Raw genomic sequence first — 25,198 nt, forward strand, 5'->3', positions numbered from 1 at the left:
GAGTTTGGAGCTGATAAGGCTGCCGGGATAGCACAGGATGCAGCTGGAGGAGGGAGCCCTGTGAAGGCAGGATGGTTCTGCTGTGGTGCATCTTGTAAAGTTTCGAGGGCCATCTGTCTGGTGAATGACCTTTGCTCATTATCCTTGAAATGCATATTAAAGTTGACACCCCTGCATATGCTAATGAAGATTAACAAGATCATGCTAGTTACATCATCCCACGAAGCACCTTACCCTCCCTATACATGGGGTATGTAGATGTATCAGTAGGTCAAGCTAGGGGAGGGACCCAAGGAAAGTGTGTATAAAATGAGGGGGGGTGTGAGGAGTGAGAGGGAGAAAGACGCACAGAGAAGTGAAGATGGATGCATACTTGGGCCCTCCTTGGAGGGACCGACACAGGAACCCAGGTCAGTGATCTCTACTTCTGCCTCTCTTTTCTTTTTTCCCTTTTTCCATATTATCATTAGGTAACACGAAACATACTATATCGCTTGTCATAATTCTTTATATACTTAGTTATCATGCATCCAATTAGTACGTTGTGGGAATGTCTGGACTTTGAGACTTGTCTCACCGTTGTCCACTCTGCTGGGGATTTAGGAACCCAAGTTACTTGTCTCCCTCGTTTGAGTGGGATGTGACAAATGTGACCTGAGCATTTTGGGGATGTTGTGAGCAGCCTCCCGCTTTGACAAGACACAGCTACAGATCCTCCTCAAGGAGGGCTGGGAGCGCTAAAAAGCGGCGCCTCTTTCAACCGTCCCCACTCCCCACTATTTGTCCCGCTGAGGTACAGACACCGCAGCCGGCTGGGCCGCCGCCGCACAGAGCCAGGCCGCAGACAGCAGCCTCCCTCAGGGCCGGCGGGCCTGCTCCCCTGAGGGGGAGGCTAGGCCCAGACGCTGCGGACTACCCGCAGGGACGCGGGCAGGGTGCGGGACCACTCGGCCCCGGCCCCGGCCCCACGGCACGACTCCCGCCCACCCTGCCACTCGCGCGGCTCCCCCGCCCCACCCCGCACGCATGCACGCACGCGCACCCCCGCCCCTCCGCGGTGGCACGTGCTACGCTGTGGCGCATGCGCGCTCCTGCCCAGCGCGGGCGGCCGGCGCCGCCGTGAGGAGGCCGTTCGGCGCATGCGCAGAGGGCGCGGAGGCCGGCCGGCAAGCGGGGCACCTGGGGCCCGGCTAACCAACCAGCGGCGCCCGCTGCCCGCCCCCCCCCGCGAGGGAGGGCCCGGTCCTCCGCCATCCCATGATGCAGCGCGGGGGCGGCGGCGACGACAGCGACGGTGGTGGCGGCGGCCGCCATGTTGTGGTAGTTTGTTGTTCTCCTGCGGTGGGTGCGTGCGGAGGGGCGGCGGGAGGGGGAACCGCCGGGCGCTGAATCCGAGCCCTTCCCCGTCCATCCGCTCCTGGAGGCGGCACAGTGTCGCTGCCGGGAGCCGCCGCCGCCTGGGCAAGGTGAAGAGCCATGGCTGCCGCTCTGGGAGGAGGCGCAGGTGGGTGCCGAGGCCCCGAAGGGCATTGCTTGGGGGCGGGCAGGGGGCTCGGGGGCTTCGTGCGGGCGGGGGGGGGCCGGCTGCAGCGCGGCGCGGGGCCTGGCTGGCGGAGAAGGGGAGCCGTGGGCTGCGGGGCCTTCCTGGGGCGGTGGCGCCGCCGCCCCCCGCCGCTTCTTGTCTCTCGCCTGGGCGGGGGCGGCGGGTTTGGCGTACTCGGGGGTGCCGGTGGGGCGCGGATCGGGTGGGCCCCGCGCTTCCGGGGGGCAGCTGGAGCTTCCTTGGCACTGCAGGGTCCCAGGGGCTCGTCTTTTGCTAGTGGCAGTTGTCGTCGTGCGGTGATGGGAACTGTTGTCTCCCCTTGGCTGGGCCAGTGCTGGGAAGGGGCAACAGCTTCATCCCTCACCACAGGTGCAAGACCTCCGCGTGGGATGAATATGTTTATTTAGAGACATTCATTCCCATAGTTTTTACAGCTACAGTGTGTGACCTGTTTGAATAATTTATATCTCATCTGGGAAGCAGTTATAATTTATTTTGCAGACTACCCAGAAGCAGAACGTCTCACTTGGAAAGTGTAAAGTGAAGTCAGTGCTTGACCCCAGGACTCTCAGGCATGCCACTGCTCTTCTTGACTAAGGACACTTCTCATAGCATTTTAAATGACAACTCAAAACCCTCTGTGGTTCTGATTGGTATATTAAGTAGATTTTTAAAAAGAAAACATTTGGTTGAGTGATTAAAAGACTTGCAGGGGTCACCCTGGTGTGTTCGACAGAGACACAGTTAAGAGAACATGTCTGTTTCTGGTGCTGTGGGCCTTGTTTTCACTAGGAACAACAGTTTTGATTAAATATTGGTCAGAGTTGTCAGTTGACCCACTTGTCCTTGTCTGTACAAAAGTTTGTGATGATTTTAGTCTTTTTTTCTGTCAGGTGTCACAGAGAAGAGTGTGTCTTGCCCTTGTGATCACTCACCTAAGTGGTCAGACTGCTTGCCATTGTTAGCTTAATTGTTAACAAAGTACATAAACACAATGAAATTTTCTACTAAAGTAAATGTTACAAAGAAACTCCTGAATTTAGGACTTGAGTTTGGGAAGAAGGCTAGGAAGAACAGCACTGATTGGTAAACCAGTAAATATTTTAATATCTTAGGTACTGTTTTAATTATGTTAAATATATTACAATGTTATATTGTTATTTTACAAAAAACATTTTTGCTAGTTTCTGTGGTTCAGATCAGTTATATGTCATGTGGAAGTAAACTTTGCATGCATGTTCTATCTGGAAGTTTTTTTTTGTAGTATTATGAGGACAGAGTAAAGTGTTGCTTTGGAAGCATTTTGGTTCTTGTGTTTAAAACTGCAAGTTGAATGATCATGCTCTCATGTACAAAGGTCTGTGCAGCAGACAACCTTCAACTAAGTGGTGAAACTGCAGTTTCAAGACAGTTTTTTTGCTGTGGAGTACCATTTGTGACTAACCATGAATTAGGATCCCTTTGTACTAAGTGGGCACAAGCAGTTTATTCAGCCTTAACGCTATGCTGATGGTGGCCAATTAAATACGATCCTTGCCCCATATAAAGTGTTTGTTTAGTCTAGGTGATCACTGCTCAGCACTTGCCTGAATGAAGAAATCCAGAGGTATCACACACTTCTGTCTGTATGACTAGTGAAGGAAAATTCCTGGCTGAAGTTGTTAAATACACTTTTAAAACCGAGTGAAAAAGCCTAGAACTTACAGGAATGGTATATGCAACTGTTCTTGGAAAGGGAGTACTATCCAAAGTTAATAGTGGTAACAAATGGGAAAGAAGCCCAGGACTAAGTCGTTTTTTGGCTTAAATGGTTTTGGTCAGTTAAACTTTTAGCTGTAGGAACTAATGTTTTGGATTTAGTTTTTGGCTTTTTGGGGGAGAGGGAAAGACTTTAAAATGTGGAAATAACAGCATGCCAGTATTTTATTAAAAAAAAAAAAGGCTATAATGATTGGTGAAGTAGTACAGAATAGGTCTTGGAAAAATAAAGAGTGTTAATTTGATGACATTGCAGGGTAGCAGTTCACAAACTGAGGTAGTTTTGGCTTGGAAGATGCAGATTAAAGTTTAAATCTTTTGTAAGGATATGTTGTAAGGCTGAAAAATGAAATGTGAAATGCTTATGTCAGCTGAACATTTAAATATATTTGATGGAAGGGAGGTGATTTGTCTGTTGGACAGCATGTGTGGAGTTATTGGTTGTTTATAATTTTTTAGGTTCTTGGGAAATACTGGCTTGATTCATAAGAATAAGGTATTCATATGTACTTTTGTGACCAGATACTCTTGTTGGTGCAGCTAAGCTTTCCAAGGGTGAAGGTAAAGGCTCTTTTTGGGATAGGTTTCACAAACATAAACTGGAAAGTTTTCAAGTGGTGGTCTGTGAGGTCCCTGGGAGTGATTCACAGCTTCGTATTACTTCATAAATTCCTCTGCTGTGGAGCTTGATTTAACTTAACTCTAATTCTAGAATGCCTGTATTGAAACATAGAAGCTCAAGGTTGGTGCGCTAGTGACCAGGGACTTTGGGGGCTTACAGTTGCTCATTAGTCCATTGATATGGTTAAGACAGTGTTTCCCAAACTTTGTTTCAAACTTTTATATAAAAACAGAACCAGAGCAAACATGTTGAATGTTGATTAACATAATCTTAGTTAAAGGGCAGCTACAAAGAGGACGAAGGCTCTCTCTTCACAAGTAACCACATAGAGAAGACAAAGGGCAAGAGCTACAAGTTGCACCAGGAGAGGCTTCACTCAATATGACAGACTTTATTTTTTAGAATGAGAACAATCAATCACTGGGAAAACCTCTCCAGGCACATGATGGAGAGAGACTCCATCACTGGAGGTTTTCAAGATGTGATTGGACAGGGTGCTGGATAATTATCTCATATATATCATCGTATCATAATATCTCATCTAGGTTCCCTTTCTCATGAAAGGTTTGACCAGATGGTCTTTTGAGGTCCCTTCCAACCTGGGCTGTTCTATGATTTCATGATCATCTGCTTATAGTGTAACATAACAACTGTGTTGCATATATGCTGAAATTTTTCCTTGGTATTTACTGCAGTCAGTTTACAGCTAGATTTTAATCTCATTTAGGGAGAGATGATTACAAGGTAGACAACAAACCATCACTAAAACAAAGCAAGGAGTGCTTCTTATCTTGATTGTCTGTCATACTGAAGTAAGGGAAAACTATTGTAACCTTTCTTCCTTTCAGGTTAATTCACTTCTTCAATGGTCTAGAAGACTGAGTGTAGATATCCTTGGGGTGTGAATCATGACAGGGGATGGGGCAAGGGAGAAACTGAAGAAGGCCCCAATCTATACATGTCTACCCCATGCTCGTGCTGGAGTCCTGTACCAAGAGTACCTGAATAGGTGTTTCTCTACCTCTGATCCTGTTATGTTATTCTTCCAGCTTGAACTTTAGTTAAAATGAAGTTAACCTGATGACAGCTTATCTGAGGGCTTCTGTTGTGCTCTCAGCAATGTAGTGGCTTCAAAAACCTCTTGTTTGTGAAGCTGTTGATAAAAATTGGAAGAAAGCTTATACTGCTAGCACAGCAAGCACCTTTCTCTGTGTTGTGGGTCACTATCCAATTCAAAGATGTAGTAAAAATTCTCCAGTGTGACAAATTCAATTGAATTTGTCATGCTTCAGGCTATTCGGCAGCAGCATACAGGGACTGGAAATAGATTCTGCATTTGTGTGTAGATGAAAGTGGCTGGAGTGCTGGGCGTGTTCTGGTCTCTGTGGGTATTGCATCCTACTTTATTAGGTGGACTGATACAACTGGTCACTATAACTTGGAGTTGCACATAATGGAATATTCATGCACTAAAACTCCTCATAAGTGTCAAAGGCCTATAGAGTTTACAATTAATGGAATACAAATATATGATCACAGGTTATTGTACTAGCTAAGGGCTAGTGCCAAAAGACATTACTACTTGAATGAGCTTGTGGCAGGCAGATTTGCTTTAAAGCATAACAATTTTTAATCTCTTTATGCTGCTTTGACAAGCTTTCACTGGAAGTTGCATTCTTCAGAATGTTTTCTCATTTCAGGTCATCTAAATTAAAATAGCCTTAGTATCACTTGTTTTTACAAAAGCCAAACCATGCTTTATGGCATCAAACACTAAACCTCAGATCTTGGGTCACATAGAACTTGTCCAGTTTATGATGATGATTGTCACTGACTTGACCAAAAAACCTCCCAAGTATGTAATGTGATTGGTTCTGTGTTATATTTTACTGTAATGCAGCTTCAGTTTTAACTATAACTTTTGATGACTGTGTAAGATTCTGGAGAGTTGCAGTTTCTCATCAGTGTCCAAAGCCATGTGGGAACTGAGTTCATGTGGATTTCATTTAAACTCTTGGCCTTCATTCACTGTTAAGCATTTATGAGGCAAGGACTATGACACTTTAAAAGTGTTTTTCCAAAGCAAATGTGTTTTCAAATCCAAGCAGACTTTGGAAAAGTTTTTTTGTGGCTTGGTGGTTTTCGGTTTAGATGTAGTTTATTTAAAAAAAAAAAAAAAAAAGTACTATTTCTTTCAAGCAGTGGTTAGAGAGCTTCAGTTCCAGGCAGCATATCAGAATCAGTTCTGTTCTTGCTTATTGATAGTGACTTGCTTTGCATCATGATAAACTCCCTAAAAAAAGTTGGTTTTGAGAAGATAGAAAGAACTTCTCTTTAGAAATTAATTTTTCCACTTTATTTCTTTAAGGAAACTACACTATCCCATAGGAGTAATTTGGAAAGAAAACACAAAATACACAAGTTGAAGAACGTGTTAAGCAATTGTTATAAATATTTAGTCATTGAATACTTAAGGCTTCTATGAGTAATTGTGTACCAATGTAAAGATTACATCCCTGTTTCTGAACAAATAAACTAAGCTGTTCATGTCTGAGTGTGCTCTATTTGTGCACGTGTTCTTGTTATGCAGTAGTAGGAGTGAATGTGATTTTTATGATGGGGTAGAGAGCTTGATTATTTGTAATAAATGGGACTGGATTCACAATGTGCTTCATAACATGTCAGGTTTACATCACGGACTGAGGTTCAGGAGTTCCTGTTGACCATGTGTTTTTATTGCTAGGTGCTGTTGCGGTTTGTTACCAGAAGTTTTCATTCAGCTGGTGTTAATAGTACAGTTACACTGCTGGCCTATGTTTTAGACACAGCTGTTCCTCGTGAAACCTGTTATTCTTCTGTATTGTGTAGCAAGAGATACCAAAATTCAGATCGCTATTGGGCGGAAACATAGGTCTGTTTTTAAAGGGTATGATCAGTTCCTGCAAGTTGAGGCGTTACAATACCTATGTGTTGCGTAACCTTTTACAATGAAATATGAATAAAAATATTATTTGAAATAAACTATTAAATACAGATAAGCTGGTAAGCTGTTTTTAATCTGGAGACTTGTGCTTGAAATGCTGTCAAGTTGTCATGTTGAGTGTTTTAAATATGATATCAGGGAATGGGATAGGTCAAGATGGACTTGTTCAGCATTAAATCTAAGCATAGATTTATTTAAACATAGATTTTGTTTTTATGTAGTAAATGACTTTTTTACTCTTATTTTCTTTTTTAATAGCTCACTTACCTGTTCTGCCCAAAAGCAGTGCAGCTTAGTTACCTTATTTAAAGACCTGTTGGGTAAACAGTGCATAATACTTTTTTATCCATTGAACTATTGAATCATTGTGGCATCTCCATCTTGTTTTGGATAAGGAGAAATCTTTGATGCTCTTTCAATGCTTAAAACTAATAGTATGTTTTATGTTCGTGATGGTGTAATACTGAAGCGAACCAAATTACAGAACTTTGAACTGTTAAGGTTTATGAGACAGCATGTGGTTAGTGTTCCAGAAAGTGTGCAGGTGTATTTCTAGAAAGATGAACGGTGCAGTCATCAAATGTTTTTTCTAGTCCAGAAGTTTTGGCCATCTCATTGCAGTAAAATACTCCCGTCTTAGCAACAGTTGCTATGTAGGACTACCTTTTTAGGCTATGTTGGTACCATTTTAAGACATTAAGAGCTCTGCAGTGTTCCTGCTGATTCACCTCCTACGCTTGTGAGACTTAACTGTGTAGCTTAGGACTTCCATTTTACGTGGAAAAATGATTAGTGAAGGTTTTATTGAAAGGGTGTCCACAGAGTTAGAAACTACCATCAGCATAACCGAAGAGGAAATGAGGCTTGTATTTTGTGGATTTCTAGTGTGAATGATCTGTTCCTGTTAAGCAGGAAAAAAGATAACAGTTCAGGGCATATATCGTAAAACCAAAAAATAAGCTGTATGGAACAGCTTATAGCTCTGCTGGTGCTACACCAGGGTAGGTATAAAGCAGATAGGAACCTTTTAGTGTGAGAAACCAAGTGTGTTTGACTCTGTGCTTATTCTGGTTCTCAGCTGGCCAGAGCCTTGTGAGACAGACTGGTCTAACAAAACAGCCAGTGTTAGTGTCTGCAGCATCCTGCAATTTCTCTGTCACTTTGATAATAGCAATTTTCCTAGAGCTGCAGTAGGAAGAGCCAAGTGGTGGATTATTTATTTTGTTTTCTTCTATAACTGGCCTGGCCTGCTTCCTTATTCAGTTAGTGCTTTTTTGATATTTGATAGGTCTTGGTTTTTTTTTTTCCTTCTAGTGGTGCCTGAAAGTTAGAGGGGGTTTACTGTGTTTGGTGATCACCTGTCAGGATTTTCCAGTTGATACTCAGCTAACACACACACATCTTGGTGAGCTTTGCCATGAGAGCCTTGAACTGAAAGGAGGAGCCATAGCCATTGCATGTCTTAGCAACAGTTGCTATGTACGACTGCCTTTCTAGGCTGCACTGAGACTGCTGGAAGAAATACAAAACATCACTCCAACTCCTACAATGGACATTTCCTGCTTAAAAAGCTTATGTTCATGGATTCGCCCCTGCCCTTTTTTTTTCTTCTCACCTCCCACACAGTAGTACTGAAAATTATTTTAAAAAAAATTATCTTTGACTGTTGCTCTCAGTGGTTTTGTGCTCTGCTGATGCTGAGTGTTCCTCTTCCTGTACATGTTAATGTTTTACAGGCACTTAACCACGCTTGACACAGACATTGACTTACAAGAGTTTATCAAGGAGAAACATCCATAAATGTTATGTTGATTGTTGTTTACTGATATCTTTCAATGTTATTGTCTAGACAAGTAGAAGAAAATATGAAAATATATGTAGTTTCAGAAATGGAAAAAAAATGATGCCTCTCTGAGGTTTGCTAGGTATCACATCGCACTGTGGGTGTAAGGCCTCTGTTGTGTCCACTGCAGTGCTTGCAATCTCACAAATGATGAAACTGGCAATGAATGCCGTTTGTAGATGTGTGACTGTTGTGACCTCCTTTGCTAAAGGAGAGCTACAGCCTGCTTTGGGCTCTGACAACACTTAATGTCAAAATGGCATAATTTGTAATGCTCATTGTCAGTGTCAGCTGTCACAGAACAAATAAGCATAAAAAAGAAAAGCTGGCTCCCTCTGTCCCAAAGATCTTTATATTGTAAGTGTGTGATGTGACAGAGAGACAAGAGATGAGAACAGGGAAGTGGCAGGGACATGTGGAGTAGTTCTTACAAGCTGCAGTCACCACATACAGGTTGACCAGTAATTTTTGAGGCTTTTGTGTGCATCATGCTATAGGGAACTCGTGAAAAGGACTTTGCATGGATGTAATTCAGCTTTGGATTTTGGTAGGAGTTGCTCATAAATAAGGAATAGGACATGAGAAATTTGGAGGGGTTGGAAAAGCTGGAGGGTGAAGATTCGTGATGTTGGCTGCAACTAGAAACTTGGCAGGAACTTGGACCTTTTAGTATTGTTTCTTCGCTAGCACTAATGCTAGGTTGGAGCACTTTTATGGCCATCAAACTTAACTGTCTGGCCTGGAAAAGTACTATGAATTATACTGAAGAGTGTTTCTTTTTGCTGTAGAGAGATCTCAACAGAGAAGAAGGGTTTGGCATGTAACTTTATCTAGATTTAAGCCTGGCTGACATGAAGGTCCCTCTGTGTGAGAATTGTGTGCTGAAGAGCTAAGATCTTGTCTGCAAGCAGTGGTTTATAATACAGCACTCTAGTTCTAAAAGTGGTGCCTGGTATGAAAAAATATGGCATCTTGCAAGCAAGCAGGCGTAACTGAAAGAGAAGTTACTGTCTTCCTGGTGGTGGTCGTTGTCTTAAGCTGTGTTAGGCAATATGTGGACGCTCATATTTTGGGTTACTGCAAAACCAGTTCCATTACCTTAAAAAATAAGTCTCTGGACGTGGTTGCATCAAGTCAGTGGAATACTGCAATCCAGCTGTAAGAACAATGACAGTGCAGGGTATTTGTGCCCTTAAAATGGCAATGCGTTAAGATGATCACTGCAGCATGGTTTTGAATGACCATAAGGAGAGCAGCGTGGTGTTTTTTTCAGAGACCGCGAAATTGGATAATTTAGTGTTTAAGAGAAAGATAGTAAATGCTTGTATATGTGTCTGGCTTTCCCCTGTGGGTGAGATAGGAATTGTAATAGGAGGAGGTTGCAATATGTAGATGTTTGAGCAGAGAAATGTAAAACAACTGTTCCAATGGTGTTAGCCCATGTAAATTAGCTTAAATATAGAAGATTAGTTAAAATATAGAAGTATCTGTAGGCAGTAAAGGGGGGAACCTGATCAAGGGAGATTGTTTTTACCTACTGTTCCAAAACAGAAGAGTTGCCGCACTTGTGTTGCATCGTAATTCACACTGAGCAGTCTTATTTTCATAGCTATTTATGATTGAAATTTCTGGCATGAAAGCTCTTAATTTAGTGATGTTGCAAGAACTGAATTTTCTCTTCTTACTGTTTTTACCTCCTTTTAAACTTCTATTGGTTACACCTGTGTTGATTATATGAAGTAAGAAGTGAATGGGTTTGACATTGCATGTGGGGAATATTTAGTAAAGGACACTGGGTTGGGTTATAATGCTAAAGACAGATTTGGTTTTGAAGGTTCATTAAAAAAAAAGCAAAGACAAAATCTCAGTTGATCCTTGGTATTGTACTTGGTCAAAAAGTTGAGTGCGAATAGTCAGGAGAATGACTGGCTATATGGCATCTTGGTGATCACCGATTCAGACTGCAAGGGCTGGATTGCTCAACCCCCTGTATTTTGCATTAAACTGCAGCCGGTTTCCCCCTGTGTTGAGCATAACTTTTATTTGCTGATTTGTCTGACTCTCACAAAAGTCATTAAAATATGTGAAAAGACACTAAATCCAGGAGTGCATTCTCTGTTGGGCTGTAGCTGCAGCACAGGGAGTGAGAGTTGAGTGTTTCTGAAGGTATGTGCTTCCAGTTTATAGATGATGAGATATCTGCATGTCTGACAGAGCAGTTGAGCTTTACATTTCTTTTGCAGATAAATGGAAGATTTAATATTTTTAACTAGCGAAGTTGTCATTTGCAAACTAAGCTATACAAGAGTAATTTGTGATTTGATAGGCTGAAGTGAAGGTACTTGTTGAGGGAAATATATGGAGCACCAGTTTTATCTTGGAAGGCGTGTGCGTGCTTAGATATACAGTGTAACCTGCTTCACTGACTTCTAGTGTTTTTAATGCCCCAGTTGAGATAATTGATGGTGTTATTACACCTGACTTCCCTCTTCTGTTTTGAGTTGCTGGTACTGTCCTGCCTTTTGCTCACCTGAGGCTTACTCCTGTATTCAAAGTGCCTTTGCAGGCCCAGTGTGGGTAGATGGGCTTGTGGCCCCCAAGGCAAGCAGAGATCTGGCAGACATGGTTCCCTTCACCTTCATTGCACCTCAGTTTTATGAATTTCTGGGCAGCTGCTGTCTCTGGAATGACCTTTGTTGGCAAAATTTTCCAGTGATTTATTTATCTTGTGCTATATCTGTTTTCCTTGTGTCATCCTTGCCTCAATAGTGAAAAGAGGGAAAGCTGTATAGTATTGGTTTTTATTATTGAAGCGTATTGGTATTTATCTGTTTTCCTCATGTTAACATGGAAATTAGAAGAAAGGTATTTTTGCATCTTTTGAAAAACAACACCCCCTCCTAAAAATCCCACCTATGTGGTTGCTTCAGAAACCTTTCATTTCAGTAAGAATTATTTAATGTAGTCACCTTCTTTACAGATGATGACTTTGATCAGTTTGATAAGCCTGGTGCAGAAAGGTCTTGGAGAAGAAGAGCTGGAGATGATGACTGGGACAGGTAGGTAGAATATTTTCATGTTCAGTTTCTGTATGCTGAATTACATTGCTCTGTTACTGCATTCTGGCATGTTGAATTCTAACATTTAGAGTAGAGCACATTTAGATACTAATGAAGATGTTGGTTGTTATGCATGTGTCAGCCAATGCTAGACTTGCCAAACATATACTTGCCTCGAGGAATATAGAGAGCACTATGAAGAGATACCATTTAAAATTGAATAAATACAAAGTATTTGTGGTGTGTAATTAACTTTGCTATTAATGTCCTGGTTTTGATTTTAAATATTTTTATATTATTATATAATTTTATAGTTATTATTTATTTTATATTTATTATTATTTATTTTATATTTTCGTTTAAATATTTTTATATTTTGAATATTATTAATATATTTTTTGGTTTTTTTTACAATGGTATCTAATAGAATATTAGTTTATTTACATGTGTTAGTATTTTTATTATTATTTTTTAATTATTCTTTTTAGATTGCTAAGCTATCTCTGGAAGTGTTAGGTTCTGTGGTTGCCTGGGCAATTGCAAATGCTGTACAAATGCACACGGATATGTTGTTGTCTAATGCAGTTGCTTGAATTTTTTTAACTACTGGCCTAATTTAGTATAGGACACAGTTTCTTGAAGATGGAAAAAAGGCTAAATGAACCCAGTAGACTTGGATATTTTAATCCTTCATGCTTGCTTTTGCAACCTAAATCACTTTTTGTGGGGGAGGGTGAAGGGGTTATGCTGTTAGTCATACATCTTGATCAACCGTCAGCTCTTACTGTGGTGTTACTTAACTGAGTCCCATCCCCCAGTCATTTAAATAATTTTGAATATCCAGCTCTCTTTCCTTTCTCAAACACTGGAGGATCATAACTGAGAGTTGGAGGGCTCCTGTTATTTGGGAGTACAAATGTAACATTGTTCTTGGAGAATTTTTCCCATTATATTTTTTTACAAATTCTTTTCCTGAAACACTTGTGTCCTTGCTACTGCTCATGTTTAATGAGCCATGCTCATGAAATTGGAGGCCAGAAAGGGCCAGTCTGACGTCTTTATCACGGGCTGTTAATTTATACGTTTATCTCTAAGTAGCCCAAAGCTTGGATTTGGGAAAAGCATGCAGTTCTGGTGCTATCTTGTGAGATGACAGGGCTGATTTAGTAGTTGACTTTTGCTGAAATTCGCTTGTTCTGACCAGTCTCTTGAGATTATTCATTTCTCTACACTGGCAGAAAACTTTCCACTTTTTGTCATCTGTCTTTATTATTGTTTTCTCTTCCTCATTTGGTGGGCTGAATTTACTTAGTGGGGAATGTTGAATATTGGGAGTTGAGGAAGAGGAGGAAGTGGGTCCATCTTTTGAGAGAGCAGTGAACTTAACTCTGATTTCCTATAATTGTGGTTTTGGAAAGACCTTTGTGTCTTGCTGATAGTGAGGATGAGTTGCCCTTAAGTATCACAGATGTGTACTTTTATTCCCGTTTAATTTATTTTATGTGGCTTTGTTTGGTATCAGATTGCAACCATTCATTTGTCTGTTTTTCTCAGCTAGCCTAAGATCTATTGGTATCTGGTTTAATTTTTTTTTCTTTTTTTTTTTATAGTCAGATCTGGTAATTCTGGTCCCTCTTCTTTCTGATAGATAACTTCAGATTTGGCTATTTTAAAGGAAGCTAAAGATAGGTCTACTTTACTGTGCAGGCTTTTCACTGTTGCTCTTACTCAAAAAATCACCAATGGTGATTTTTCTTTTAATTTATCAATGAAAATATTGAATGACATTGAGTATTTTGATAGGTTTTAAGAGGTATTCTATGAAACACTTATGAGCATCATTTATGTGCTAGTGCTAATTTTGACTGTCAAGTAATAAGTCAAAGCTTTTAAAAATCTAGAATATGTATGCAATTACTACTTTTGAACAAGAACCACATTGAAGATGTGTTTTACTAATGTGTTCAATAGCCCTAGCTATATTTAGATAATTAATTTTTGGCTTTCTTTTCCATTCCTTTTTGATCTGAATTTCTTAGTACCTAAACTTGCTTTTCATCTTTGAATGCTGCTGTAACACATGCTCTTGCTGTCTTTTGGAATGTCTCTAGTGCAGTTTTAATAAAAGCTGTCAGTGGTGGACCATGGTGCTGGGGAAAGTTCCAAACGTTCTGGTGCATTTGTCAGATTATTGGCAATTGAAGAGATTAGTGACTTTTTCCTACTTCAATTTTGACTCTAAATTCTTCTGAAAACATTTCTGTTATGTAGAGTTTTCTGTCTCTGAAATAAAGGGCTTAAATTCTAGTCAGTTTGTTCTTTGGAATGTATGATATGTCTTGTCTCCTAATTTTTGTTTAATATTGCAGTGAGCACAATTGCTGTTTGTTAATTTGTTCAGTCATTCCTAGAACTGTTTGACATCAGTAACTATGGACAAATACTAATGATAACGTCCTATTTAGGGCTGATTTGGAATATCATCTGTTCTCCTCTAGCCCACAAGATTTTTATTCCCCCCCGCATTATCTGTACAGTAACCAGCTCTGAAAGAGATGTGTCAATCTACAAAAACAACTTTTAGCACTGATTTATGTCTTGGGATTGGCTTCCTCATTTTCAAGTATTTCCTATATAGTCTTAAGGAACTCTTATACATATTTCCATTCTGTTCACGTAGCCCATTTTCACTTTGGGATATTTAATACTTATGTAGTAGTTAAGGCATAGTTTTTTGGGAGTGTTTTTTTCTTTCTTTTAAGGTGTGCAGGTAAAAATAGGTTCACATTCTTGATTTACAGCTCGTGTTTCAAATCACTGGCATCTCAGTATTAGGACATGCATGTTCTAATACAGGCATTTGTCAGTAATAAGTTTTTATTATGAAAGGGAGAATCTGTTTATTCCTGTCACTAGATAATTCTTTCACTGAAGGAAGAATGAGATTAAGAAGTTGTCCTAAAGTTTAACTAATCTGTAGTTCTTTGTGTTGCATCCTATTTATGGGATAGATGCTATGTGGTGGCAGAAGTCCTGTAAGCCAGGTATTTCTGTGCTTCTTGATTTCTTAACCACACTTACCAAGATGGTGAAACATGCATTTGATTTTGTCATCCTACAAAAGTCTGTTTGACCTTACCCTCAACTTGAGGAGGAGGGAAATAAAGTATTTATGAAAGATCTAGGCCTAAGTGGCTCCCAAGCCAGCTGGCCTCCCGGTGACTCCTTGCTGAAGTGCAGCTTGGACCGTGTTGTGGCCTGTAGACTTGAGTCTTGCCCACAGGACATGACTGTCTCACTTGCTTCTTCCCTGGGGAGGTGGGAAACTGCAGTTTGGACAATATGCCCAAACATCCTTGAAGTGAAGGATCTAGAGCGGGGGACCTAGCTTAACCGTTTTAAATGCCTGCATTTTGTCTAGGTTTATGTGCTGTGTTACAGTTGGAGGGTTATGGAAAGTAGAGCATATGAAAATGAAATGACTGCGCAACAACAGTCTTACTATGTATAGTCTATTGTTTCATTTCAAATATATATCTCCATTTTCAACTTGCTGAATGCTTTGCTAAAAAGATAGTTTTGCACAGACTTGGTGACAATTCTCCAGTTAGTTTTTTAAGGCCTATATCCTATATGGTGTTTGTTTCCTAAGGTTCAACTTAAATTTGTTAATGTTTTCCAGTGAACTTGATGATGACTTGCTTGGAGAGGATTTGCTAACTGGCAAAAAGGTAAGAAATGTGCGTTAAAGTGAATTGTTACAGATATTAAAATGTGAATGTTGTTCAACTTACCCACTTCAGTTATTTGGTATGGCCTTTTATGTAATTTATGGTCACCTCCCCAAAGCCTGACAGCCACAGGTACCTGAGATCTGCCCTGTTGCTGGAACACTCTGCACCTAGAGCTCTGTTTCCTTTTGTGAACTACCTCCAAGTGTGGCTTTTTAAAATATAACTTAAAAATGTTTTCTTTTTTCTGAGATAGTATTTCTTCTCTTAACACACGGTTCAAAAAGATGATTCCCAAAATCAGTTTCTCTGTAGCTCATATTGACTTAACAATTAAAAAAACAAAACAAAAACCAATTATGCCTCCTGAGTGCTGATTAGCATTCTGGAGAATTCACTTCAACTGCCAATTTCCTGGCTATTTTTTGTTACTCATCAAAATACCAGCAGTATTTACCAGAGAGTAAATAAAAAAGCAATTGGTGGTGTCTGTTAAAGATCCACTCACTGCACACGATCCATTACTACTTGTGACAATTAGGCAAAGGATTTCCCCTTCTACAATGAGGGAAGAATATGGGAGCAGCTAGCATTAGAACATAAAGGAGTCCCCCTGTGTCTGCTATAGACTCCTCACTCTGATACTTATTTGCAAAACTGGACTAACTGAAAAGAACTAAATGTATGTTTGGATTTGCCAGATATCTGCAGGAGAAGACAGGGCTTCTGTTTGGGAAACCAAAACTGGCTAGTCATCTCTTTCTCCACTTTATCTGCTAAAGGAATTGATTGAGAAAATAAGTTTTAAAGTTTTAGTTGGAGTTGAATAGGTTTGTTAAGAAACCCAGATCTAGTAAAAGTTGAGTTTTAATTTATGTAGTTTTTTATAATCACACTGTAAATGTTAGAAGTTAGCTTCTTGAAATTATTCTGTAAGTAATCCCTGTTAAAGGAAGTTCTTCTGCCTCATGAACATGAGCCAGCAGTGTGCCCAGGTGGCCAAGAAGGCCGATGGCATCCTGGCTTGTATCAGAAATAGCGTGGCCAGCAGGGACAGGAAAGTGATCTTACCCCTGTACTCGGCACTGGTGAGGCCACACCTCAATTACTGTGTTCAGTTTTGGGCCCCTCACTACAAAAAGGACATTGAATTACTCGAGCGTGTCCAGAGAAGGGCAACGAAGCTGGTGCAGGGTCTGGAGCACATGTCGTACGAGGAGCGGCTGAGGGAACTGGGGGTGTTTAGTCTGGAGAAGAGGAGGCTGAGGGGAGACCTCATCGCCCTCTACAACTACCTGAAAGGAGGTTGCAGAGAGCTGGGGATGAGCCTCTTTAAGTAATAAGTGATAGGACAAGAGGTAATGGCCTCAAGTTGCACCAGGGAAGGTTTAGACTGGATATTAGGAAGCATTTCTTCACAGAACAGGTTGTTAGGTGTTGGAATGGGCTGCCCAGGGAGGTGGTGGAGTCCCCATCCCTGGAGGTGTTCAAGAGGTGGGTTGACACAGCGCTGAGGGATATGGTATAGTTGGGAGCTGTCAGTGCTAGGTTAATGGTTGGACTGGATGATCTTCAAGGTCCTTTCCAACCTAGATGATTCTGTGATTCTACGTACTGGTTTAAAAAATAAAGTGAAATTCCAGGAGGATAGGAATTGCAGATGTGTGTTATGCAGTTATCAAAAACATAAGCAGTTAACATTGCATACATCATAGTAGTTGAAACGTGAGTTGATAAAGCTACTCACTTATCTTAAAAAAAAAAAATTATCTGTGTGAATTCTAACCAATACTGGATTTCCCCAATGTGTTATGTGTTCTTGTGCTGCTTCTATTCTTGTTTTCAGTTTGCTGTGTTACAGGGCACTGAGCAGTATCTGTGGGTATGGGCTCATGGTGGAATAATAATAGATTTCTCGGGAAGTTTTCCCTGAGCTATTTAGGCTAAACTTGTTTCTACTTAATCTCATCCCAGTACTTTTAGATAAATCTACCCTTGTATAACCTTTCTGCCCCTGTTACTTTAGGGGATGGAAATAATGTTGCTGAGCAAAACTGCAGTTATCTCTTCCTAATGGCTAATTATTTAAATACATAAATAGAAAACTGAAAGTATCATAGACAAATGAGGAGAAAAGGAACAATATTTTCTTCTGTGTTTTTTCTTCACTTACAGACATTATGGTTTTTCAGTTTTCTTCATATCATCATATCCTTTCCTTCAGTCTTCTGAGTATCTCTGCTCTTTAGAAACTGCAGTAACTTGGTGGGTTTTTTTGACGTGCCTAATGCATCAAGGTCACAAGGCAGTGTACTTAAGCAAACCTTTCTTTCTTTCTTTCTGGTATTAAGTGAGTTGTCATCTTTGGCTATATTTGGGAACGCATCAGGGCGGGGTTGATAGCTAGGCAAATTTGAGTTTTGTAAATTTCCATAAGACTGTCAAACATTTTCAGATTTGTTGTCTTGTGTAGCATATTTTTTCTCATTGAATTAGGTAATTTCATTGAAGATACGGTCTTAGTCTGGGATGTGTTCTTCATAAAAAATACTTAGTGTTCAGAAGTTTCAGTAGTTTCAGTAACTAGTTAGTTAAAAATTTATATCTTATGTTCATGATTGACTTTTTCTGAAACCTAGAACCAGTCAGACTTGTCAGATGAAGAGCTGAATGATGATCTTCTGCAAAGTGACAATGAAGAGGAACAAGAATTTCGGTATCTTTTCTAAATCTTGTGTTTTGGGTAACTCAAAGCTGTTAATGACTGCTACTACTGATAACTAATAATTACTAAACTGAAGTTATTGGTATATACTTAAAATTATTTTGCTTTTTACCTAGCCAGATACTTAATGGTGTATATATGTAATGTATTCAGTAGCATTGTTAGCATTTCAGTAAAATGATTTTTTGTTTATTTGAATCTAATAAATTTAACTCAAATCTATTAAAAAGGCTTATAAAGAAGAAACTGCATCATCTTCTGTGCACTTAGAATTATTTACAAATACTTACAGAGCTCTTATTCTGTGCCTTCTTGGTATCGTTGTAGACTTCCTTCTCCCATAAAGTAATTTTCTGCCATCTTTCTTTTAAAAATATATCTTACCTCCTAAGACCCCGAAGAGGGGAACTTCATAGTTTGTAAGGCTTCATTTGTGGCTTAAATATTTGTGTACAATTACATGGCAAATAATTTTCTTACAGAGTTTATAGGCTTGAGCAGGTACTTCCATGGGAGTTTACTGAGGATCCTGCCCTGTGAATACTCTGTGGTAATACAGCTCCACAACTGAATTATGGGCATTACAAGTCAAAAATTAGTTTCTTAACACTTTTACTTTTCAAGCTGAACTGAAGGAGGAAGGAGGATGCCTGTGATGCAGTAGCACTGTTGCTTTTAACAGCCTGTGTGTTTTCCCAGCTTTTCCTTATTGCATGCTATGTAGGCATGTCATCTGAAGGGGTATGAATATATATATGTGTATATATCTGTGTTGTACATAGATACATATATATATATATATGTGTGTGTTGCTCTGAAATCTCCTTTCTATTCTTGGCTGGAATTAGGATAAGGAGTCCTGTCCTGTTTTGGATTGATGAGGGTGTGGTCAAGTACCTCAGATCATCATCAATCTCTCCCATTTGCTGCTGTTTCCTCCCTGCAGGAGTGAGGGTTGGACTGTTCCCTTCAAAATGGGGAATCCCAGTTACAGTCCTTGATGTTACTTCTCTGGATTTCCTCTTTGTGAGCCCTGGGTAGCCTATATGACTGCATGAGTAATGAGAAAGTATCTGAAGTGTGGTAATATTGCTCAGTGGAAGCAGTTTCTGTAGACAAGTCTTGCATTTTTAGCAGTCTTATTGCTAGAGAGTGAGAGCCTTGCTCCGCTCCTTTCCCCTCTCCCTCTGTTTCCAAACTCATTTATGCCTCTGTAGTTGGGAGGATAATGATAATCCCGCATAATGTTTTCATTTTCATGCTAAATCTTCTCCGTCTCATAGATGCAAATAGCTTAAAGCTGCCTGGATCTTGTATCCCCAAATTTAGGAAAACAGTGAATAATAGGAATGTAATAAAAAAAAAAAAAAATCTTTGTTTTCCTTGTACCCAGAGCCCTCAAATCAAGAAGAGCTTTCCCCCCCTGCTTTTTTAACTAGTCTGCAGTTGAGTAGTTGCTCTTTTATGTGTTGATGGCACTAGCTATTGTAAACAGTATAGTCTGGAGGAAAAGCAGAACTCGGAATTTAAACTTGCCAGTTTTTGTATTGATTTTTTTTCAGTGTCTGTGCCAGTGCTGTTACTAAGCTAGAATAAATCTTAGGCATTTAAATGACAGTTCTTGACTATATATTTTACATTAAGTAGAACATTAAATCTGTCATAAAAATATAAGTCTGAATTCAAGATAATCAAGGAGGAACAATATGAATATATTTAATGAAAAATAATTTACTAGCATATTCTGAAAGGTTGGGAAAACAGATGCAATTATAGTAATTTTGTGTACTTTTTGTTAGTCTTCGAATTAAAATTGAATCCAGTCTGTTTTGGTTACCAAGCAGGACTTTTGCCAGTTTGACCTGCTAAACCATCTGGTTGGTTTGATTCCCCTGGTCAAATAGCCTGCAGCTGGTGATAAGCTGCAGTACATTGTGTTATGGGAATATGGCACAGAGTCAAATAGTGTATGAGGTATAATTTTGTCAACCAACTTAGAGAATTTGATTTTGTTGGCTTTGTTTTGCTAAATCTTTGAGTAGTGACTGTTACGCTTCAACCTCTGAATTTTTTCCTCCCTATACCATAGTTCTCAAGGTGTCACAGTTAGCCTCAGTGCTACATCTGGCATACTTTCGTCATACAGCCTCTCTGAGACCATCAATGATCCATCAATAGAACATGAGTCTGAGTATGACCAAGGGGAAGATGAAATTGTTTATGACAAATCTGAAGCACCTGAAGTATATGCTTCAGAGTATGCAGAGGAAGGACATTATGAAGTCAATGATCCTGAACTGACAGAAGACCAAATAGAATATGGGGAAGAGCCTGGAGAAGATGATGAAGTGCTAGACCTTGAAATCAATGAACCCCTAGATGAATTTCCAGTGAGTTTCTTTCTATTGTATCTTCAAAGATAACATTACTTCATGTGCATAGGGTTTTAGACTGATTTGAAATCTGTTTACCTCCCTGGGGAGGAGGGGAAATTAGACCTATTATCACTGTCTGCCAGTTTCTTTATCTAGGCTGTGACAAAGTTTGTGTTGACAGCTTGTTTGGCGGTAGGTAATGCTCCTTTGTCATGCTGGAAGGCAGTTGAGAATCATGACCTTGAGGATTGTATCCTTAAGGAAGAAAACAGCTTTGTGTGGTGGAGATACACTGCCAATTGTTAGAAGTACTTAATGCAAAAGCTTTTATCCAGGCTTTAGACAAGATCTGATAAAGTCCTTCGAAGGTGAAAAGATTATTGACCTGCTAAAGACATCTTTAAGGTGCTAATATCCCAAAGTGATTGATGTCCTGCTCGTTCATCCTTTTTGTAACTGAGAACTGTCTAAACCTGAATAAAGAGATTGGAGGTTAGTTCAGAAAATGTCACCTGCATAATTCAATATAATTTAAGCAGTGTGTTAGAGAACACGCACTGGCTTTAATTGCTGGTGAAATGATTTAATCTTAATTAAAACTGTATGTGATCAGTGATGTGTTTTAAAATACAAGCAAACTTATTTAAGAAAGGTTTTTTTCTCGTTTTATGTTCATAATTGTTTGAAATTGAACCTGTTCATATGTAAACACTTGCAGAATGTTTTAAGAATGTTTATATTTCTGATGGGGTAAAGTCTGATGTTGGTGTATATGTGCTATAAGTGCATGTTTTCTTTGGTAAGAAAGTACTGCAGTGTTTGCTTCATGAATTTGTAATCAAAGGGTGTAGAAGTACAGAAGTAGATGGGGTAAACAGTAGTAGATGGGATCTTTATGGTGACATTGCTGGCATCTGAATGAAAACTGTTTTGGTTCAGTTTTTAATATTGAAATCATTGTCTAGTTAAAAGCCCTGCTAATTATACCTTATGATATGTCACTTATTATTGCCAGTTCTGATAGATAAAATACTTCCAATTTGGGAAACTGTAACAATGCATACAGGCCCCATCTCGTAACAGGTTTGTGATTCTGTAAAGTTGGCTTATGCCTTTTCACCCTCATGTGTTACTGCTTTAGGATGAAGACTACATGCAGTCATATAATGAGCAAGCAATGGAAGATCAAGAAGAATATACAGCTGATGAGGAGCTGGAAGAATCCCAGACAATGACAAATGAATCGGAAGAGGTATGTTGCGAATTTAATGGAAATTTAAAATTAGTTGTTTCAGAACTTGGATTTGTAGAATTGCCCATATTTCTGGGTAAGAACTGATGCAACTTTGCCAATGTTGAATTATTGGTGATGTTACTCTTTGTATAAGATTAATTGTGATAGCATCTATATTGTCAGATCAGATCCCCTCTTCCCCTTGGGATGAAAATTGTAAGGAAGAGCTCAAAATGTCCATAGTTAATCTTAGCTTCAACATTAGAAACTTCAGGGGTCCTTATGAGTAGCAGAATGATAGTAATACTGCATGCTGTGTGTTAAATCTCTAATAGCTATGGTGCCTCACTTTCCAGATGGATAATTTGCTGCTGTTGGGAGTATAGATACCGTTCTTGGGTATCCTTGAGGAGGAATGTGAGCATGGAAGGTTCTGTATGTTAGAAAGACAAAGGTCAGGTTGGTTGTTGTTTTGAAAGAAGTTGTGTTGGGATTTAAATTTCTGTGAAGTGTATGTTAATTCTTCAATTAGGGAAAAGGATGAGTTCCTTCATTTGCAAGAAGAAAACTTAGGCCAAAAACTGTGAAATACACATTCACTGGTTATATCCTGGAACAGTGGTGTCATACCTGTTATAAATTTGCAGCAAGTTTTTGATCTGGGATTTTTTTCCTTTCCCCACCAGGAATCTGATTTAATATTACTTTTATTCCAGTTCTTAATTAAATGGGATTGAATGGATTACCTGCTGAGAAGTGTAGTCAGAGTGTGTTCCCTCTTTGGAGCTTTAACTCATCAGGAAATTAATTCCTCAAAGACGCAGCAGCGTTATTCTGTGAAGTTCTAACAAATGGGTGTGCCGTGATATTCTAGTTGTATCAAATTTACTACAATAAAACAACATTCTTTGGTAGGTGAAGAGATGCATTGAAAGGGACCACCTGCATTATTCAGTCTGCTGTTGCAAGTGGGACATCTTACAGCAAATATACCTTAACGTAGTTAATTTCCTAAGTATTGAATCTACCCTTCCAAAGAAACACTTTTTATTCATACCTGGATTATATACACTTTTCTTCTGGTGTTTTAAAAGCAGACTCATGTGTTTGTGCTGTCTGCAGCCACAGTCTGAGTTGATGAAAGCACTGCACATCGTGTAAAATTAAGCACATAGTTGGGATTTGCTGTCAAACTTACTGCTTTAAAAAGGCACAGCTTCATTTTTAGAGTATGAACTAGTGAGAATTCTGTAATAATCACATTCTCTAAATTTGTCCAATTCAGAATTAAATTCCTTTCATTCAAAAGATAACATTAATGCAAGTTTTTCATTGATTTTGTTGATACTGTTTTTAGAGGATTTGTTCATCGTGTAATACGAACATTTTGGCCACATCTTTATTCACTCAGTCTACATTCTGGCTTTATCCTGATGGCTTGCAGATTGCCACAAGTTCCTTGTTTCCAAAGTAGCATCATCTTTTTATTCCTTTATTTCATATGTAGCTTCTTTACATTTGTCAGTAGGCTTAATTCTGCTCTCCAAATGAGAATACCACAAAGGGAGATAACCTTTGTAGACTATGCGCTTCTGTTTATTACGTGGTTTGATGCATGCCTCCAGCTCTGAATGGTTTTGTTCTTTATTCGAGTGTTATGTAACAGCACTCCTCCTTAAATCTCATAACACTGCTTGTAAACAAAGGGTAATTGTTGACATTCTCCTGGAGAAAATGCAACACAAGAATGGAACTGTAATAGATGCAGTACAAATAAATGGCATTATTATTTCCCGATTGAAACTTGGCATCCAAATAACTGAGAGTGATAAAGTGTTTCGTAGTGTTGTATTTTAATCAGTTTCCACATTAAAACTGAATAAAGCATCTTATATTGTACGAAGAAATTTTGTAAACCAGGAGAGAAGCTGACTGGTTGGGGAATTGGAACACGATGAGGGGAAACTGGTGAAAAAGGCAGTGAGACACCTGTTAGGACAGGCACTCATGGAGGTGTGAGGAAGAGACAAGTTTGTGTCCTTGGCCAAATTAGGTTCAAGGCATGCTTTTCCACTTGATATTTAATTTGAAACAGTGCTTAGAACTTGGATTTTCAGTAAATAACACTGTTTGTGAAACTTCCTTGAAAAATGTAGCAATACTTCAGAAAATATTTGTGCCTTCCTAAGGTACAAAGCAAAACCCAGTACCCGGAAGTTTCAACAGCAAATAGGTGTGGTAAACTTGTCAGTTACATGAATTATCATGTCCTAAATATTTTTATAGGAATAATATCATTAATTATTTTTGCAAAATGTTCTTAAAAATGTAACCTCCTGAAATTAGAATTAATTTCTTTTATATTGGAACTAATCTGTGAAGTCTATGATAGGGGGTTTGTCACTGCATAAATTTAACCCATGTCTTGGGTTGTGCTGATAAGAAATGATGAGGACTTCAATCAAGAAAACATTTAATGAAGAAGTAGTGCTGCATACTGCTTTTCTTTTGATAAAATACAGACTTGGAAAAAAAAGGCCAATGCATCTGTCTGTCGAATTGTTCCATCTGTGTTTAGCCAAAACTTACGCATTTTAGTTCTTTTGTTCAAGTTTGAAGCTGCTACCTGTCAGCCTGGAGGAAAATGGTGAAGAGTGCAAATCAAAATAGCCAAGTTTTAAACATTTAGAAGCTCTTAGGTTTGTTTTTTTTATTCCCATTTTACATCTGTGAAGTGGAGGTGCCCTTGGAATAGGTGTAACATCCTCTTATCTCCTCTCTGTTCTTTCTTGCTCCCTTAGGATTGAGCAGTTGCTGTTGTTTCGGTGCCAGCCTTTGGTAGAAGCCTCCACTGCTTATTTTCTAGCTAGTTAATAAAAGTTCTTTGTTTCACCTTTGTGATGTTCCGTGTGGAAGGAATCTGGTTTAGCCTTTATAACACTACCTGTTTTGTACATTTTGGCAATCTCCGACACAGAGCTCTCCAGAACACTTGACAGTCCTGTGTTTGGGAGGATACTGTGCTAAGGTCAGCATTTACCATGCAGACTAGTGTTTTCTCCTGTGTTCCTTGGGCTATGTCTGTTATCAGTCCTGCAGCTGCTTGGTAAGCTGTTTGGGGCAGGAGTACTCTTCTCCATAGCAGATCATAACCCAGCGTGGGGAGTTCTGGTCAGTGGCTGGGATTTATGGCATAATTATTTAATGAGGATGGCAGAAAACTCTGACCTTGTGATAGAAGAAAGGTCATTATTTTTCTTCATAAGGAAGAGTCAGTAAAGCTCTTTGGTAGCTTAGTGTAAGGTGACATAATGGGAAATGTTAA

The 25,198-nt window shown here is 39.5% G+C and overlaps 1 protein-coding gene across 10 annotated transcripts in view; it reads left to right on the forward strand.

Annotated features, from left to right (window-relative positions):
* The first annotated feature begins 1,267 nt into the window (after positions 1-1,267).
* RBM33 (RNA binding motif protein 33) overlaps positions 1,268-25,198 on the forward strand; it is a 102,798-nt gene continuing 78,867 nt past the window's right edge. For all 10 annotated transcript variants that reach the window (XR_012624054.1, XR_012624055.1, XM_074831513.1 and 7 more), the window contains exons 1-6: positions 1,268-1,504; positions 11,730-11,808; positions 15,491-15,539; positions 18,179-18,255; positions 20,354-20,654; positions 21,781-21,891. Coding sequence is in view for 8 of the 10 variants with exons in the window: in XM_074831513.1 (XP_074687614.1) it covers positions 1,477-1,504; positions 11,730-11,808; positions 15,491-15,539; positions 18,179-18,255; positions 20,354-20,654; positions 21,781-21,891 (645 nt within the window). In the remaining 2 variants the exon portion in view is untranslated. The remainder of the gene's footprint in view (positions 1,505-11,729; positions 11,809-15,490; positions 15,540-18,178; positions 18,256-20,353; positions 20,655-21,780; positions 21,892-25,198) is intronic.

Source organism: Strix aluco, chromosome 1 (genome assembly GCF_031877795.1).
Source record: "Strix aluco isolate bStrAlu1 chromosome 1, bStrAlu1.hap1, whole genome shotgun sequence".
NCBI classification, from domain to species: domain Eukaryota; kingdom Metazoa; phylum Chordata; class Aves; order Strigiformes; family Strigidae; genus Strix; species Strix aluco.